The sequence below is a fragment of the Quercus robur genome, chromosome 2, assembly GCF_932294415.1.
Source record: "Quercus robur chromosome 2, dhQueRobu3.1, whole genome shotgun sequence".
Classification (NCBI taxonomy): Eukaryota; Viridiplantae; Streptophyta; class Magnoliopsida; order Fagales; family Fagaceae; genus Quercus; species Quercus robur.
This window is the reverse complement of record NC_065535.1, coordinates 53,848,045-53,868,467: the sequence shown is the minus strand read 5'-3', so window position 1 is coordinate 53,868,467 and position 20,423 is coordinate 53,848,045. Positions and strand designations below refer to the sequence as shown.

The 20,423-nt window shown below is 36.3% G+C and overlaps 1 protein-coding gene and 1 long non-coding RNA gene across 3 annotated transcripts; both read left to right on the top strand.

Annotated features, from left to right (window-relative positions):
* Positions 1–10,810: 10,810 nt before the first annotated feature.
* On the top strand, positions 10,811–11,778 carry LOC126714014 (uncharacterized). Its single transcript, XM_050414003.1, has one exon. It carries the CDS (start codon positions 10,932–10,934, stop codon positions 11,550–11,552), a length of 621 nt encoding a protein of 206 aa, XP_050269960.1. The 5' UTR covers positions 10,811–10,931; the 3' UTR covers positions 11,553–11,778.
* Positions 11,779–17,234: 5,456 nt separating this feature from the next.
* LOC126714015 (uncharacterized) lies at positions 17,235–19,512 on the top strand. 2 transcript variants are annotated; one of them, XR_007651519.1, is made up of 2 exons: positions 17,235–19,115; positions 19,212–19,512. It is a non-coding gene; the product is annotated as an uncharacterized LOC126714015 (long non-coding RNA). The 2 variants fall into 2 exon arrangements; XR_007651520.1 differs by having other exon boundaries at positions 17,235–19,119.
* The last annotated feature ends 911 nt before the right edge of the window (positions 19,513–20,423 follow it).

The window sequence follows — 20,423 nt, the reverse complement described above, 5'->3', positions numbered from 1 at the left end:
ACCAAAACATGTTTATTAGCTTACCAAAACAGGATCCTCCCCCCCCCCCCCCCCAAAAAAAAGGGTGCTACTGTTTTCCCAATTAGGTAATAGTTAATAAGATGAACCTGTGGAAACATTGTGAATGTGGGTTTTTTTTTTTTTTTTTTTCTTTTCTTTCAGCTCACATGGTGAATGATGGGACCCATGTGAAAATTGATACATATTTAGAAACGTGGATTAGGAAAAAGGAAATAAGTTGAACCAGGGGAAACATTATGAAAGAAACTGACAAAGCAAATCAGCTTGATAAAATGACAGAAGTAAGTATTCTTTAATTTAGCAAAATTACAAATATGATATTTAAGATGTATATGTTGTAATACATTCCTCAACCTGTTCTATTGCCAAGTTTACATCAGTGATACTTCAAATGAATGTAGCAATAACTTATCAATTGAAGAAGATGGTGATTGTACAAAATTTCAAAAACTTGATGTTCAAACCAATGTGCAACTCACTCCAACATTTGTACTCAAGGAAAACAAAAGGGCTTATTCAGGGACTACTACAAATCAACAAAGGAAAAAGATACAAAAAACACTTTAAAGTTGTCTTTCAATCTCTAAGATTTTCTATGCACAATTTGGTTTTAATGAATTTGTGATTTTGGTACTAAAGACGTATTGGAACAAAGGAAATTTTTTTGCTTTTATGCACAATTTGGTTTTAAATTGAAACAGAGAGAAATTAAACTCTTATATTTAGTTATTTGAGGATACAACTTTACTTCAACGTTTTTAAAATATAATGAATGCATTGAATATTTTGTGGAAGATATGAAATAAATGAAATTGAAAAATAACAATCGATGCTGAATTCCAATAGCTAATGTCACATCATTTGGAAAAAATTGGTAGCTTTCCCGTGCATCGCACAGGTTAACGACTAGTTTTTATGAAAACGAAGTAATTTAGATTAATCATAAAATTAAGAAATAAAGCCTTAGATTTGGTTTTTTTAAACTAACCCACCCAGGCTCGGGCCTAGGCCCCGCCGCCCCCCCCCCCCCCCCCCCCCAAAACATAGAAAGGCCTCTAAATTAATATGGGGCAGTAACTTTTTATTTTTTCTAATTAAAAAAAGAGTGAGTTATTTGCCTTTTCTTTTCTTTTTTATCAAATATGTCTTATAAATTAATATGTCACCTATCACAACAAGTGATTTAATACTCATTTTATTATTTTATTGAAATATCACATCAATTTGTAAGTTTTTTATAGTAAAATTTGTAGTAACTTTAGTATCTTTTCCATGCACAAAATATTATGAATCAATAGAAATACAACACAATTACCAATTCACCATTAAGTGAATGAAAGATGCTAAAGCTAATACAGATTTTATGACAAAAAACTTACAAACTAATGAGCCAGGAATATGATTAGTGTCACTCAAACAAAATAATAAATGAATGTTTTGAACAACTTATTTTTATTGGTGACACGTCAGTTTATAAAACTATATAGTAATTATCATTAGCTTACTTTGGGTGAATTAGTCTTATTAATTAGTAGGAATTAATGATATATAAAAAAAAAAAAAAAAATTAGTAGGAATTAATAATAGATTTGAAATAAAAAATTTACAACATAAAAAATAAAATAAATATTATTTAAGTGATATTTAGATTTAAAAAGACCCTTTTAATTTTTCACCTTAACCCTCAAACTATCTTAGGCCAAGCTTGAACCCACCTTGTCAAAACCTATCAATATTCAAATATCCATGACCATGGCATCATTGACTCCCACTCACATTGTCCTCCTAATCCAACCTTTGATCTTATCAATAGCAACTGATGTTACAAAGTAAAATCAATAGACTGAATGCTTCGGGCTTCAATGGTAAGAGAATCACTTGGGAAACCTGAAAGGATAAACACACAATCAAAGTTGATTGGGGAGGACCAGCTAAGAACCCTCCGATGGTAAAGTCAGTATTTCTCTCAAATTTTGGAATTCCAATCTCTTTGGAAATGTTCAAAAAAACCTCCTTTATTTTGGCGTAGATGAGTGCTTATATAGTATACACTTGAAGCGGTTACTTGTCTGATAACTTCCCCTATCATTGAGGAGGTCGTAAGGTTTAGAGTTAACTTCCGTAACTGCCATGGAAGTTATATTGTTTGGTCTCATTTTCCATAACCGTCATTGGAAGCGGTTTGTAGCAATGAACCCCGATTTTTACTTGTGCTCTGAAATAGGAATGTGGAGGTTGTCCAAAACATGTACAGAGAAGCACACTTAGAATGTATAGAGGTCATCCAAGCATTTGAAGGATGAACGACCTTGTCCTATAAGTCCATTTTTCTATTCTTGCCCTGGTTGACCCTTATGGACGAGCTTGGAGTTGGTCTATTTTATAATACACCATCAGTTGGATGGATGACCTTGTCTAGGACGAGGGTTCTATAAATCCATTTTTTTATTCTTGCCCTGGCCGACCCTTATGGACGAGCTTGGAGTTGGTCTATTTTATAATACACCATCAGTTGGATGGACGACCTTGTTTAGGACGAGGGTTCTATAAGTCCATTTTTCTATTCTTGCCCTGGCCGACCCTTATGGACGAGCTTGGAGTTGATCTATTTTATAATACATCATCAATTGGATGGACAACCTTGTCCAGGACGAGGGTTCTATAAGTCCATTTTTCTATTCTTGCCCTGGCCGACCCTTATGGATGAGCTTGGAGTTGGTCTATTTTATAATACACCATCAGTTGCCCCCTTATCCATGGGTCATCTAGGGAAATGTACAGCCTAATGCCATTCTTTGGACGTATGTATTTATCTTAGCGGCTAGGTGCGCCACATGTCATGATCCTATTGGTGATTGGTCACGTCGATTCATTTTTTTTTTAGGAGCTCGCTACGTGTCATCTTCTGGTTGGTTGTGTCATTTTAGATGCTAAAGTCCACTGCCTGTAAATAGTGGAATTCCTCTGTTACCCTTTACATTTTTGAAATTTCTTTCTTGACATCCCTCGTCTTAGCGCCTCGTCTAGAAGTTTCCTGCGTCTATAGTCTCCCTTCATCTAGATCTAGGTATTTTCCTCATTCCCGTCCTTAAGTTTTAAGTTTTCTTAAAAAATCTCTGAGGTTGTCCTTTCCTTGTCTAGCAATAGCATTGATAAGGCCATAGACGAGTATCACGACCCTAGCAGTTTTAGTGGTTCTAGTGATAGCAGTAGTAGTGGTAGCAATAGTAGTAGTGGGGGAAACACCATGGACAACTACATGTCTAGTGTCCTTGGGGTTCCCTTAGAGGTTCTTCGGGAAGAACTTAGGACGAGGGCTGAGTCCGAGTCTAGGGCTGGTACAAGTGCTCCCTTGTCTACTATTCAAGATGAGGTTGAGATTGTTTATAGTTGTGCTATAGGGGTTGCTTCTAAGCAAACGAGAAAAGGTTAGACTCCCTTAGGACTTGTTACCAAATTCCTAATGACCTAAACCCTAGGTTACCAATGCGTGGGGAGTGGTGTTGCTAACCCCGCTTTGGTGTTGGCATTTATGAGGCTTATCTCTTGGCGGGTTTGAGGTTGTCTCTTAATGCTTTTGTTAGGGAGTTGCTCACTAGGTTAGGTTTAGGTATAGGTATATGTCAGTTCAATCGCAACACATGGAGGCTAGTTGTCTTTATGCAAGTTTTGTGGAGGGAAGCGTTTGAGGGGGATCATTCTCCTACCATGGACGAGTTCCTCTACTGCTACAAACCCTCCGAGATTAACCAATCCCTTGGCTTTTATCAATTCACAGCTAGAGGGAAAGATTGTAGGCTAATGAAGTTCTTAGTCACCTTAAATAAGAACTAGAAGACGGAATTCTTCTTCGTCTCCGGTTTCTAGGCTAGACACCCTGTTGAGGTTGACAAGGACCTATTTGCTCCCTATACAGGAGAGTTAGGGAACCTTCGTCCTGAAGGTACGCTTATGGTTGTCATTTTATTATTTGTTATATTTATTCTCGATTGTAGTCATCTAACAGCTCTACTCTTTTTTTCTTTTTTATTTCTTTTTTATAGGTGTTAGACGACCTCATTTGAGCAGGTTTTATATTGAACGAGTCCAAAAGGCTTGTCTATACACTAATAGGGCTTTCCATTCTTTGGTAAGTCTCCAACGTCTCGCCACTTGGGAGTTAAGCCCTGAGCCATCCGCTGAAGCAATTGCCCACAAGCTTACTGTCCGTAGACGTAAGCTCTCTTTTCTCGCTCTTTTTTTTTAAAGGGTGACTAACATCTTTCTTTTCAAGGATGGCAACAATGAAAGAGAACAAAGGCAAAGAAGTAATGGACAAGGTAGTCAAGCAAGGGGTGCAATCCCAGCCTCGTCCATTTGTAGGTGAAAAAAGGAAAAGTTTATCAAAAGGAATTGACTTAGGAAACCTCCCAAATAGGCGCAGGGAGAAAAAGGCCAAGCACAGGTCATTTAAGTTTGGGGGGTCAAGCCCAGTCTTCCTGTCCTCCCTCTTCAAGATCCCTTCGTCCAGATTCTTAATGTTGACTCAGAGCCTAGAGATCCTCCTCCATGCAGATCTCATCCAAAATCAATGCGCCTGCCTCGTTTCAACCTTCTTGACAAGTACCTTAAAACCTTGTTGAAAATGAAGACTTAGCCTGGGAAAGATTTGAGAAGGTTGTGATAGACGAGGACGTGGCAGCGTGCTATGACATGTCTTTGAAGGACTTTGAGCACTTTGGTGTTCATGACCTTTTCAAGGTATGTGAACTTTTTTTTTTTTTTTTTTAAATATCTCGTCCTGTCAGTAATGTATACATGTGTATTTTGTCTAACCAAGTTTTAATTTATGTAGGCAATGTCTAAGTTCATCGCTGTGTCCAAGCAGGCAACAGAGCTGGACAAGACAAGGATCCAGGAGGTTAAGGACGAGTGTAAGAAGTGGGCTGAGGTGGTGGCTAAGACCAAGGACTATGCCAAAGAGCTACAAAACCATGTTGAGGAGTTGAAAGCTGATGCCATAGAGAAGGATACTCGTCTTGTTCACCTCCAAAAGAGGAATGACGAGTTGAGTACCCTTCTTGAAAAAGCAAAAGGAGACACAGTTGCAGTGTTCAAGGCGTCCAAGCAATATACTGACTTATTGGACACCAACTATGTAGTCGGGTTTGAAGATTTTAGGAAGGACACTATGGAAAACTTCCCTAAAGTTGACTTTAGCTCCATCAAACTCAACCTTGGTAGCACTGCTACAAGCTCCCTCCTCCAGATGAGCTCAGAAGACATTAACATAGAGGATGATGCCACCACCCAGCCAACTCAGGACGACTCTAATGCTGACGCCCCTCCTACATGAAGACAAGATTTGGATTTTTGTTTACCCTTGTATTTTTTCTTCTCTTTTACTTTTATTTGGTCCGTTGTTTTGGACTTGCTAATGTAACTCAAGTACATTTCATCCAAAGTTTTAGGATGAGTTCTCAAACAATTACTTTGTTAAGCTTTACTTTTTATAAGGGTTTTTGGACGTAGGTCATCCACCCTTTAATTAATGAATGAATGTTTATTTCCTTCATTTTTTTTTCTTTTACTTACTAAACATATTGAATGGATGAATGCTTTTTGTACCCAAGACATTGATTTCAACCTTGGCTCGTCCCTGATACGAGTATTCATGTTTAGTATTTTTCACCATTTAAATTTTTGCAAGTAAAACTCGTCCATGAATGGTGTTTCTTTTGTTAGTTATATTTGTTCACAGTTTTCATTACCCTCGTCCATAAACTTGATGATTCTTTACTCATCTTTGGGTAAACTGCTAGCTTTTTCTCGTCCAAAAATTGATTGGTTATCCAAATTCTTTTATGGATTGAATATTTTCGCATGCATGTGTTGTCTTGTCCATTGGTTGGATGAATGTATCTTAGGCTTTACCTCGTCCATTGATTAGACGAAGACGCCTTAGGTTCATTTTTCTTTGCTTTATCCTTATTAAGGAAAGCTTTATAGACGTTACATCCCTGCGTCTAGAGAATTTACTTGTCTTGGGCTTTTAGTCTTCTTGTGGATTAATTCGAATGAAAACAATATGAAAATTAGGAATTCACACAACATTATGTACATAACATAAATATTGTTCATTGATGAAGCATATGATTAGAAGCTAATGCCTTTAGGGAATTTGACAAATACAAATACTACAAATCCACAACTTCGTCCATAGTCCACACCACATAGTTTAGAAACTAACATAACCTTAAGGAGTTAATTCAACATATATAATGCTAACAACATGTAGATAAACAAAACACACTTGGGCTCGTCTAGGATAATGCTCGTCTAGGCTGATATCTTACTGATAATACCTTCTTACATTCCAAGGATACTCCAATTTCTTCCCATCCAAGGTCTCTAAGTAGTAGGATCCTTGCCTTTTGCAATTGATAACCTTGTAGGGTCCTTCCCAGTTAGGTCCCAATTTCCCACTAGCTAGGTTTTTGGTTGCCAAAGAGACCCTTTTTCAAGATAAGGTCCCCTATGTTGAAACACCTAGGTTTCACTATTGCATCGTATTGCTTAGCCATGAGGTTCTTATACCTTGTTGTCCTTTGTTTTGCATTCATCCTCACCTCGTCTATCAGATCCACGTTTAGGTAGAGTTGTTCCTCGTTATCCTCGTCTTAATACTTCATTACCCTGTGATTGGCCATATGTACTTTTGCAGGTATAATTGCTTCACTTCCATAGGCTAGCTTGAAAAGAGTTTTTCCTGTGGGAGTTCTAACCGTCGTCCTATAGACCCACAGAACACCTGGTAGCTCGTTTAACACGATGTTACAAAGTAAAATCAATAAGCTAAATGCTTCGGGCTTCAATGGTAAGAAAATCACTTGGGAAACCTAAAAGGATGAGCACACAATCAAAGGTGACTGGGGAGGATCGGCTAGTGGCAACGCCACTTAGAGTCCAAGGTGTTCCCAGGAACACCCTAACTTGAAAAAAAAAATTATATATAATAATTTAAATTTTTTTATTTGTTTACCCTTAAAAAAAAAAATAGGAACACCCTCAAGCAATATCAGAAACACCCTTAAAATTTTTATGCCAAACAAATTTTGAACTAAAATCTTAAAAAAAAAAAAAAAAAAAAAATTGTAACAAAGAATCTGAAAAGAAAAAAAAAAAAAAGGCCAAAGTCATCAATTTTTGTCATCACAGCCACTCACCACCACATCGCCGGTCACTTCCATGTCTCCGGCCACTTCCGTTTGGTCAATTGCAATCTCCCCACCTGCTTCAGCTTCTTCTTCCTCGCCTTTTCTTCTCCGTTCTCTGTTTTTCTTCGACTTTTCCGCTTCTCTGTTCTTTGGTATTTCTAGTTTTGAACGCCAATTGTCGTATCTTGTTTTGTACACTAGAGTCCCACTCCCCACGTGAATACTGAAGTCATTAAATGAGTCAGAAGTTTTCAAAATTTTCAAACTTATCTCCAACCACCCACGTGCCTAGCTTTAACTTTTGCACATTGATTTTTATTTCTTTTGTTTTTTCATTACTGCATTTAGTAAGTACATGTACTTGGTACTATTATTAAACTACAACTCTTCTAAAAAAAAAATTTATACTACAACCATAATTGTTACTAATATTTAAAGGGATTATTATGTCAGACTTTAAAATCATTTTATATTTTTAAAAGCATATATAAATTTTTAAGAGAATATATATATTTAGCGATAATTTCAAAATGATACACCGGTATTAACCGGTATCGAAATATTTCGTTTCTCTAGCTAAACCAAAATAGCCTCTGGTACGGTATCAGAGAGGTAAGGGTGTGTGCACACATGAGGTGTGTGCTAGTGTGTGCTAATGCACAGTGGGGTGTGTACTAGACTGCTAGTAGTTAGTAAAAAAAATTAATGAAGCAACTAAACATCAATGATTAATAATTTAATTAACTAATACATTATAAAAGACAAACAAATTAAATTATGTTAGGCTAAACAATAATTAATAATTTAATAGTTAATGAAACAATAATACAACAAATTATAGTTTATAAAAGAAAAAAAAATTTATGAAACAACTAAACAACAGTAATTAATAATTTTATTAATATTTCAAATGAATTTATAGTTTATTGTATAGGTACCTTTGTTCATTTCTTTTCTTTTCATTTTTTTTTTCCTTTTGAGGTTTTTCGGTGTATAGAATGCAAATTTGTTTTGGTTTTAAGAACATTTTTTTTTAAGCACAAACTTCATGCTAACCAAATCTTGAATTTCGGCCGGTATTTACCAAAACGTCCCAAAACAAACTGAAATTACTCGAAATTTTTTCAAAGTGGAATAGGAACACCCTGGACAAAATTCCTAGAGTCGCCACTAGGACCGGCCAAAAACCCTCCGATGGTAAAGTCAGTATTTCTCTCAAATTCTGGAATTCCAATCTCTTTGGAAATGTTCGAAAAAACTTCCTTTATTTTGGCTTAGATGAGTGCTTATATGGTATACACTTAAAGCGGTTACTTGTCTGATAACTTCCCCTATCATTGAGGAGGTTGTAAGGTTTGGAGTTAACTTTCATAACTGCCATGGAAGTTATATTGTTTGGTCTCATTTTCCATAACCATCATTGGAAGCAGTTTGTAGCAATGAACCCCGATTTTTACTTGTACTCTGAAATAGGAATGTGGAGGTCGTCCACATTCGTGAAGGATGGACAACCTTGTCCAGGATGAGGGTTCTGTAAGTCCATATTTCTATTCTTGCCCTAGCCGACCCTTATGGATGAGCTTGGAGTTGGTCTATTTTATAATACACCATCAGCAACAATCTCATAAGTGAAGGCCAAGCTTTTCAAGACCCCTCCCTCCCCTCCTTAGAAATTGCGATCATTTCTCAATCCCAGCCACTAATACAACAACCCATAATCCCAACTATGACCAACCAAACCTATTCTGTCACCCATATCCAAATGCATCCATCCACAGTAACATACCATTTCCAAACGCCTCCTCCTCCCCCTCATATAACTTTAGCTCCATCCACAAGGTCATCTTGAGCATTGTAATGGGTCTCCTAAGTGGTGTTGTTTGTGGAACCCTTATTGGCTTTACCATGTTCCTCGCTTGGTCTCTCTTCGCTCATAACTTCTTCTCGAACGATTAGCTTAACCCTTGGAAGCTTGGCTATGTCTAGATTCCCACCACCACCATTAAGATCAAATGGCAAGTTAGCACCAAGCTAGTTTTACTTGATTCTTGAATACTACTAAATTATAAAAGCATTAGCATTAGCCTAATGCATTTTTAGCCAAAATTGACCCCCAAAACTCCACTTTTTGTTACTTTAGCCATTCTAGTATTCACAAACCACTACATTAGGCTCAATACTTTATCATTATTCTATTTAAATATTATTTTTGTTCTCTCTTGAAATAATTTGTTTTCACTGTTTTTCCCTAATTCAACGTATCTTCCAACATCAACAAATCCAAACAAACAAAACATAGCCATGGCTAATGCCTACAATCTAATCAAACAATCAATGTCATCCCTCAAACCTAGATATATATATATATATATATATATATATATATATATATATATAAACCCAAACTAAACAAACAAAACATAGATCAAATAGACCCACATTAGCAAAAAAAGAAAAGAAAAGAAAAAAGGACCCACAACAATGACCTAAGACAACAATGCACCACCATGATGGTAACCCATAACTATCATCCATTACCCATTGCAAGTTTGGGACTTAGCCATCGTCCTCTATCGTTGAATCAACCTAGCTCGTGACCTTAGGGGTGTGCCTCCAACTGGTTAAAATTGACTTGATCTGACTTAACTTGTGGGGTTAGGTAAGTTTTTAGGGGTTGGTGGGATGAGTTGGGTTGTGAAATTTGTTTTTATAGTGGGTTGGGTTGGGTTGGGTTCGAATTATAAGATTTATAAATTTGAATAACCCAACCTGACCCACCTATATTTAATATATATTTAAAATTTAAAAAATATATGTAAAAATATATTATAGAATTTTGTTATTTACTTTTTTTTTTTTTACCCCTTTTCCTAAATAGAATCCAAACCCTAAGTTATGCTCATTTAGTTTGTGTTGGTTTGATGTTATGCTCAAAATTATTTGGTTATATATTTGTTCTTATTTATGGTAGTGTTGTTCTAATTCTCAATGTAATATTAATAATAGTAATGAAAAACGGTTCAGCCCATGGGTCTAACCTGGTCCACGTGGGTTAGGATGAACACTTGTGATGGGTTGGATTCTTTTTAACCCACCATGGTGGGTTGGGTTGAAAAGACCCCTCAATTCGATCCATACGCGACCCAACCATCTTAACTACTTGGCATCCACCGCTGAATCAACCAACACATGCTTAGACGGCCAAATTGATCAACCCAAGACAGTTTTGCCTACTTTGTTGGAATCAAGTTTGAGAGAGAGAGAGAGAGAGAGAGAGAGAGAGAGAGAGAGTAAGAAAAGAATTAAAATGGTTTATTGAACTAAAATAGCCTTTGCTTCATCTATCTAGACACTGTTTAGTGTTTTGAGAAAAAAATGGGTAAATTTTGGCTAGGCAGCTCTTTGATGAGGCTGTTGCAAATCCTCTGATAGGACTAAATAAGAAGGGTAAACATATATTTTCCTTTGACAAAAAAATTAAAAATATAAATATAAGTGCTATAGTGCCCCAAATTTTAAAAATGGATATATTGGAGTCCTTGGGGCCAAGGATTAGATAGCAACACAAATATTATAAGAAGGTAGTAATTTACAAATACCACAAAAGTTTACAGTTGACGCAAAAGGAGACCAAGCACGAAGCAAATTCCAAAAGCCAAAAGCCAAAAGCCAAAAGACGCAAAGAAGACCAAGAAGATACTATCATCGAAATCCATGGCCATGGCCTCACTGATTCATCGTGTCATCCTGGTCCAACTTCTGATCCTATCGGTGGCAACAATCTCAGCGACGGCCAGGCCTTGCAAGACCCTCTTCATCTCCTCCTACTCTTTCTCCTTCAAACCCGTTAACCAACAAAACCCTTCTTCTTCTTCATCCTCGGGATTCGTCACCGTCTTCACCGAGATCAGCCACTTCAACCCAAAACCCCAAGTGCAAGAACAACCTTTCCCCACCACCACCGAGATCTTCCTCTTCCGTGACCCGATCCACCGCAACGACATGCCGTTGGGGTACAGGAAACCCCAACAACCCATCGCTTCCTACGACTTCAGCTCCCTCCGTGACCGCACCAAGGACATCTTGAGTGTCGTCGTCGCTCTCCTCTTCGGCGTTGGCTGCGGAGCCCTCACCGCCGCCACCATGTACCTCGCTTGGTCTCTCTTCTCCCACCGCTTCTCCTCCTCCGACTACTCCGCTTTCCCCTCTTCTTTCTCCGACGATGACGACAACGATGACGATGATGTCAATCCCAAGAAGTTCGGCTATATTAAGATTCCCGCTGCCACCGATTCTCTGCCTGCTCCGGCTCCGGCTCCGGCTCCGGCTAAGTGAACGGTATGAAAGTATATGATAATCGCTATTATGTTATATGGTATTTTAGTCAATTTGGAGCTATTGAAGCTTGCCTCTCTTTTTAGTGTGGATTGTGGACTAATTGTTTATAATAAACAAAAGAGAGAACAAGTGTGCTACTTCTCTGGTCTGTATTACTCAATTTACGACTTTATTGTCTTATATTCTAATACTTTAAATGTGATCATGTACTTTGATTATGTTATTTATGATTTTTGTTGGGTTTCTTTATTTTGTTGTGATTCAACTGTGAATATCATATCTGATTGAGTTCGAAATTGGGTTTAATTTTGTAGTTCTGATTGTGATCTACGTTAGACTACAGCCATATGGCTTTTCTATTTTTCTATTTTGCCCGAGTATAGAGCTGCTTTTGCATAATTGACTAATTGTTCATATTTTCAATTGGGATTGCCTAAAATGAACAAGTTCTTGTGCATAATTGTGCACCTTGCCTGCAGTACAATGTTAATTCTGGTGTTGGTGCTTTTGTTGCAGCCTTCTCTTTTTCCAAAACTTATGCACCCAAAAAAATAAATATTTTGGCCTTTTGAAACGCAAGCTGTTTTGAAAGCCATGCCATTAGGTACAATTTTTGTCCAAATGTTATGAAGCATGTCAGATTCTTTGGATTGCACCTACAGTGGTTATTTATTTATTGATAATTCAATAGTTCATGAGGAGGGGGATTTGAACCTTGGATGTCTTTGTTGGAAACTCCAGGAGGTGCCAAACATCTGAGCTATGAGCTCTTGAGAAATGGCACTGGCAATGTTGTGGGCCAAATCTTCTAAAGTTTTAAGCCTACACTGGGTAGCTCAATTGCTTGGCCTGCCATGATGTCTCTAGTTCAAGTCTTGGGATTACCTGATACACAGTTCCTGTGAACAGGGTATCTGGGGTTTACTTGACAGGGATGGGTACATGAAGTGGCCTTGCCTTGAAGAGTTTCCTTGTCATAAAAAAAAAGGTTCTCAACTAGATTGATTGATACGCAAAGCCAAGTCTTTTGATGAGGCATGGAGTAAACAGTGGTTTTGGCATATCATTACATGGTCCCTTTGTATAATCCATTGATGTGATAGATGTCATTTCTTTCTCTTTACAATGATAACTGACTTAGTTAACTTTAGACTTAAGAGTGTTGCTTTCATTCAGCAGGTATCTTGTTCTTAGTTCAAATAGAATGGTAGGTAGAACCGTAGAAGTAATAAGTACTTTGAAATGTTGTCTGAATTCAACACCATACATGTCATATGGCCCTTTCATTGTGTGGATAGAACACCGTAGAATATGAACATGCATGTTGATTTCTGATTTGCCTTGCCAACTTGAAACAGGGCATGGCATAGCTAAAAATGTAGGTGATGGGGCTCGATGTTATTTATAGATGAATTAATAGATAAGTATGGGATGCATAAATAAGATACATATATACTTGCATATGCTTGCATTTATATGATTAGTTTGTGTTTCAAGATTAGAAATTATTTGTAGGTTATTATTTCATTTGGGTTTGAGTAGGGCATTTAGTGGCCCTTTAGGGTCACCTAATCCTTTCCTAATAGGTCGGGTTTGGGTAACCATTAAGAGTTGTGGTGGCTTGGGGAATGGAACTTGTAAATCCCTCAAAAATCCAAGTGGATTCATGTATGCATCTAGGGTGGTTAATGAATTTACCAACTCAATAGGGTCTGTGGGACTTGATGGGATGTAATTGGCAGCCCACTTTAAAGACTTATAAATTGTGACAGAAAGCTGGTTGTAATGCTATAGCATTAATTTTGGGATGTTTGGGCTGATGGAGAGCTCTCTGGGGGACCTTGCTTAGTCAGTCTAAAGTTGAATTGAGTCTTATGTTATTGTTTGCTTTTGTTTATTTGCTGCAGGATCAGTTTTAATTGAGTTTTACTAGAATGGGGGCAATTTGGTAATTTTAAAATACCTCGAATGGTCTGTCCTTGGTTGTACCGAAGCCCATTAATCTTATTTTGTTTTTTGAATCCTTTTTTCTATTTGGTTTAGAAGTTCTTCCAAGTACTTTTTTTTTTTTTGTTATAAGTAATCCTAATCATTCTAGTAATAGGTTATTTAGAATTCCTAGTCTTTCTAAGAAAGGATTTAGAAATTGCCTATATAATGGCTTTATTGTATTCAATAATATTGATAGATTTTAATAGCATTCCAACTTTTTTCAAGCTTGAGGTGTGATTGCTTTCTCCTACCTAAGTGTGACTGCTTAGGAAAGCCTAAGTGTGATTGCCCAGTGTTTTATCTTTCTTTATTTGATGTTCTTTTCATTGTTTTAATACCAAACAGCCATCAACACATTCAATATCATATCAAGAATCTAGTTTAGTGCTGAAATTCCTCAAAATCCTACATCAAACTTGGTATTAAAGCCCGTTCAAGCTTCTGTCTTGTGTGAGATTAGCAATCATTTGTGGGTTATGTTTGTTGACTAAGTACATCAAATTATCATTATTATCATCTATTATATTTGGGGTTGAATAGGGAACTTAGTGGCTTTTTAGGGTCACCCAATCCTTTCCTAATAGGTTGGGTTAGGGAACATTAAGATTTGTGGTGGCTTTGGGAATGGAAATAGTAAATCCTTTGAAAAGCCAATTGTTTTCAGGTGTTGGTGCTGTATGCTTCTAGGGTGCTTTTGACGGATCTAAGGCTTTTTTATTTTTTTTTGGTGGTTTGGCCTCCTATCCTTATTTCCAAAGGGTATTGGTGGAGATATTGATTTCTCTGTGTCGGTAATTAATTTTTGTGGGTATAAAGTTTTAGGCTTTTGAATGGGAATTGATATATAATTTAATTAATGGAAAAGAATGGAATATGAATTTCAATTCGTATTTTGTGTGAATGATGTAGAACGAGCTTTGATACTAAAATTTGATGCAGATAGAAAATTGCAATAAAGAAACAAAGACGAAAAATGATAAAAAATTAAAAACCTAGGAGTCAATGATGGGAACATAACTGGCAGTTTCATTTAAAGAGTTTTTTAATTTGGGATGTTTCAGATGATAAAGAGTTCTCTTGGGACCTTCCTTAGTCAGTCTAAAGTTGAATTGACTCTTATTTGATTGCAGTTTCCTTTAAAGACTTTGTAATTTGGGATGTTTCAGATGATGAAGAGTTTTCTTGGGACCTTCCTTGGTCAATCTAAAGTTGAATTGACTCTTATTTGATTGTTTGTTTTTGTTTTTCCTTGTTGGATTGGTTTTAATTAAGTTCTCCTAGAATAAAGACAATTTGGTAAATTCCAGGTCTACTGGAATGGGCTGACCTTGGCTGCACCAAAGGCCTTTTCGCCTCACACCTCGGGGCCTTGGGCAATATAAGGCCTTGGCACCTTAAGGTTGCCTTTCACCTTTAACTACCTTGACCCTAATTCTAGTTGACTTAGGAAAGCCAACTATTGATTTACAAAAATACGCTTGATTCGAAGAAATTAAATGAATTACTAATAACCTAATTTACGTCCAAAGCTTGACCAATAAAAATATAATTGACTTCTAATATTAACAAAATATTTAATTTGTAGGTTTCATAAATTTTATGTACATAATCGACTTTGCAGTTCTTGAATTTTGTCTAGGGTAAAAGAAAATTTGATTTCTTTTTGTAAGGCTTGTGGCTTTTATAGAAAAATGCTAGATAATCCCTTTTTTCTTCTTCTTGCAAAAATTTAAGAATTCTTTTTCCATATCTGTCTTGTTTGTATCTTTATCAAGTGAGGTGGGGCTGGTATCAGTGGTTAAGGTTGAAACCCAACTTGTCTTAGGATTGGGCTTGAAATGGGACATTTTAGTTAAATTTGGGTTTTTGGGTGACCTTTTTGGCATTCACCTAACCAATTGCCATCTATAGGTCTAGGGTACTTCAAATTTTTTTGTAATAGAATAGTCCGTTGGTGTGGAGTTGCAACCAGAGGGTTTGTTTGGTAGAGAGGAAAGAAACATCTATTCCTTCATTGTCCGGTTGCTTTGGAGTTGTGGGATATGGTTTTTGGTTTATTTGGAGTTTGTTGGGTTATGCCAATGTCTATTGTTGAGCTTCTTGCATGTTGGCAAGGTCGATTTGGTCGCCATTGTAATGGATATATATGGATTGTTGTTCCTCATTGTTTGATGTGGTGTATTTGGAAGGAAAGAAATAGTAGGTGTTTTGAAGAATGAGTGTTCTATGCTTGATCTCAAGCTTCTATTTTTTAGAACCTTATTGGATTGGTTCTCAATGTGGAGAAACCAACCTTTTTCTTCAATTTTGGATTTACTTGATTTATGTAATTTTTGTATTTGATATGTACACCCCTGTATACTCCTTGTGTACTTGAGTGTCTCTTTTTTTGATATCAATAAATCTTTATTACTTATCCAAAAAAAAAAAAAAAAAAAAAAGTGAGTGGAAAGAAAATTTAAAAAGGCTGAACATAAAATGGAAAGAAGAGATTAATATTATTATTGTTAGTATTTGGTTGAAGGGATAGAAAAGGGTAGAGAATAAGTATTTTGTATTACATTCCTATTATATTCTTGTGTTGAATTTTCTTTAATAAACTTTATCTATGTAAGACACTTTCTCTTATTTTCCTCCCATTTTGGAAGATTAAAATGGGGGCCTGGATATAAAATGTCCATCACTCCCTTATTCCTTCCATTTTTCCATTCTACTGAACAAGAGAAATTATCAATCCATCTCTTCTGTTCTCTCAACCCTCTTCGATCCTACCATGTTTCCTCCCAACCAAATGCACTCAAAAGGTCTTTTTATTGTTAAATGGATGGATTCATTTGGTATTTAAGTCCTATACCCCACTTGTTAGGGGTTGAACTTGAGATGGGATAATTTTATCTTATTCTAGCTTTGGAGGATCTTCCCAGCCTTCAACCAATCCATTGCCATCCCTAGGTCTAAGTTTTTTGTTTTCTTTTTGCTTGGGGGGTGGGGCAAGGATGATGTAATTCACAGAATTTAGTTGGTATAAACGCTTCTTTCTGTTTGTGAAATCATCCTTACATTTCTGATTCTCCAGTGAATTTTCTCTTTTCCTAATAGCAATTTTAAATATAATGCATTATACAATAATAGCCATGCCATACAATTTTAATTTTTGAAGCTTCCTGTTGTAGTTAGATGGTAACCTAGGAGGCATGGCTACACGTGTCCATGGAGTGTCTGGTAAAAAAAAAAAAAAAAAAAATTGGGACAGCCTCAACATGGTTGCAACGTGCTCTTGATATGGCTTAAAAAAAATTTAAAGAAAGAAAAAGAAAAAATCACCGATTGTGATAACGAGGACCATCAATTAATAGAACAAAGGCTTCAAACAAATTTCTTTCTCATTCTAGAATAGCTTCTCTCATCTCTCTCATACTCTCTCTATGTTGCGCCATCGGCGATCCTCAGCTTTCTCATTGTCAACCTTGTCAGCCATCCTCACTGTCAGATTGGCGACCTGTCATGGCCATCACACCATCTGATTTATCAATGCTCTATTGCTGATCGCTCCTCATTCTTAGTTCTACATTTGTCTTGCCTACTTTCCCCTGTTTTGTTCTCTATTTTTTATTTTATTTTTCTCATTTTTGTTTTTAGAGAGTTCTATTCTCTTGTATCTATCAAAACAAGTGGTTTTATTAATAGTTTTGGTTAAGTGCTTAAGATTTTTGTATACCAATAAATTATGGTCCTGTTAAATTTTTCACTTTTATTTATTTACATGAATTGTTTTACAAGTATAAAGTTATTGATAAAACTATTATTTATTAATATATTACGGTCTTTTGAAGATAATGAGAGATCTATGCCAGACCTCAAGTTATTTTTCTTTAGAACTTTATTGGATTGGTTGTCAGCTTTGCGAAACCAATCATTTTCTTCTTTTCTTGATTTTCTTGATTTATGTAATTTTTGTACTTGATTTGTTGACCCCTGTACACTTCCAGTGTACTAGGGTGTCCTTTTTTTGATATCAATAAATCCTGTTACTTATAAAAAAAAAAAATCTGTTATTGTTAAAAATGATCCTTTATTAAAAATATATGTTATTGTTAAAAATGATCCTTTATTTGCACTGTTTTATTTATTTATTTTTGAAGTTGATTTATTTGTAGTAAATAAATAATAAAAATTTGATTGCTACTAATAAATTATGCCCTAAAGTATACCTAAACTAATTATTAATTAATCAAATAATTAATTACTGTGTTCTTGTTTTTCAAGAATTATCGTGTCTCGTGCTCATGTCCGTCCATGCTACCATCCTGAATTGTTCCTCGTATAATAGTGTTTAGATTCAGTTTAAGGTTTTGAGGCATTTATATTTGGAGAAGCAGTTGCAAGCTAAATGATTCTAATATTTTATGATTTTAGAAAATTAGTTGAAATGTAACTCTGTATTCATTTCAAGGTCCATAGCCAACCATAAGTATTGGCTTGTTGTATGCGTTTCAGGGGCCAAAGAAGCTACACTTTTGAGTATATTTTTGTGAAAACTGAAACTTTCATTTTATAAACGAACATCATGTAGAGTTTGTAGATCGAATCCATTTTGAGCCTGTTGGGGTCAATTTGTAAATTTCATGTAGCAGTGGTTTGGAGAGGGAAACTTCCTGGCTGAGAAGGATACTTTTTGTCAGGTTTGGTCAAACTTTTAACTTGTATGAAAGAAAAAGATTAGAAGACTCACCAAGTTATAACTTATATATTTATATGAATGCTTGCAGTGGTAAGGGCAAATTTGCAATAGTAAGGGCAAATTTGGTGCATTTTAAATCCCTGGGAGAGCTAGGTATCAGAATTTGTAGCATACTATGGATTTTCAAGGGTGCAGCAGTATGCAAATAGGGTTGGGGAAAAAAAAAGTTGTGTTGCCATTCTTTTTTGTAGAATTTGCAACATTTGGAGATTAATGGCCTCTTGGATTTAACTTTTTATCTGATCCCCCAAACTTAGTGAGAAAAGTGAGTGGGTAAGGAGGAGATGGGGATCATGTGATGAATGACGAACTGTGATCTTAGTTTTCAGTTGCTTGTTGGTGTAAACCATGCCTCCCTGTTGTTGACACAGGTGTGAAGTATGACTAATCAAAAAGACATGGGTGTAAAGTATGAACTTTTATGAGCAAAATTTATGAATGCTTATTTTTGGCTGAAGTGGAATTATTCTGCCTATTATTCATGAATGCTTATCTTTCTCTCTAATGGGAAAGGAAGTGGAATTATTCTGCCTATTTTTGGCTGAAGTGAGGTGCATAGATAACTTCATGTTTCACCTTATGAAATAGGAATTACAGAAGTGAAGTTTTGAGAGTTAATTCTGTTTATCAGTAAGTTTCTGATATTCTTGATTATTGCAGTTATTTACGTGGTTCCATGTAAGGAGACAATGAATTCCCATTGAGAACTGAATAGGAGATGAAATTGAAGTTTTGAGAGAGAACTTCTTATTGGTAAGATTTTGAGAAATGTTGGTCATTGCAGTATTTATGTGGTTGCGGATGAACCTGTAAGAATTAGACATTTGGTAGGTTAGTCATTGTTTTTTACATGTGGCCTATTATTTTGCATCTCGAGTGTTGCTAGAGTGTTGGTATAAGCTTAAATTGTGGTTTAATGGCAGGTAATCAGAAACAGTTTCATTTCATACAATAATTGTGGTGGGATTCATCGGTAGATCATCTGTGTATCATTGGGATGACAGTCACTAGTGGTGCTAATAGAAGTGTCAAGTATTTACGATGGCTCACGCACGCTCTGAAATGAGAGCGTTTTATGTCATGCAACAGCTGCTATGGCTTCGGGCTTGTGCGATATAGGAATAGGATATATAATCATTCTATTCAAAGCTACGATGATTTGAGTCCATTTAAGCCACGTCCACATTTTTATTAATTCATAATTAAACTAAAATATTTTTTTCCCTTTTTATTTTATTTTATTTGCCCTGTTGCAGTTGAAGTTACTTTCCTCTTAACACACACACACACACACACACACACAGTTTCTCTCCAATTTTTACTTCCATTCAACTCCCAATCAATCAAAAGACATCATAGGTAGGGCAACTTGGAAAAACTCTCGTAGCAGTGTACAGAGATGAGTATTAGTGGGCTTCTGGTGGCGATGCGACTCACACAAAGATGCGGTAATTGACGGCAATAAACAGGAACTAGGAAGGAGGGTTCAATGGTGAGTATGGAATAGCCATCTGTGCTTCACGTTTTAAAATCCCATGGCTTTCATTGCCCATACGTAGGGTGACAATTTTTAACCAAGCCCGTTAAGCCACTCATAACCCACCTAGATCAGGTAAGTTTTGACTCAACTCAATTAAAGATTTGGGTAAAACGGGTGAGGACTCAAACTGTTTAACCAATTAAATGAGTATTATTGGGTAAACCTGTTGGGTATCCAATGGGTGCCAAGTTCCACCCCCCCCAAAAAAAAAATTTCAACTATTCTAACACCAAAACCCTTAATTCTAAAGTCCTTGACCCTGCTTTTCACGTTATTTATTTTCTTGAGTTTTCTCTCTCTTTTTCTCACAATTTTAAATTGTAAATCCTTCTAACCCTCTCTCACACTGAGGCCTCCATAGCCAAAGATTTGAGCTCCTCTCATCAGTTGCCACCACTCGCCATTGTTATGATGATTTTTAAACTCTTGAAGCTCTCTTATCTATCTCATTTTCTATCTCTTCTCACAACTCCTCCATGGCTGAAATAAGGAAGAAGCTTCTTCTCTGCTGCCATTAGTCACTGTTGTTAGCAGCTGTCGCTGATGGAGCTACTCCCTCTTTGGTTCGATTAGACCCAAACAAACACCCTTTCTC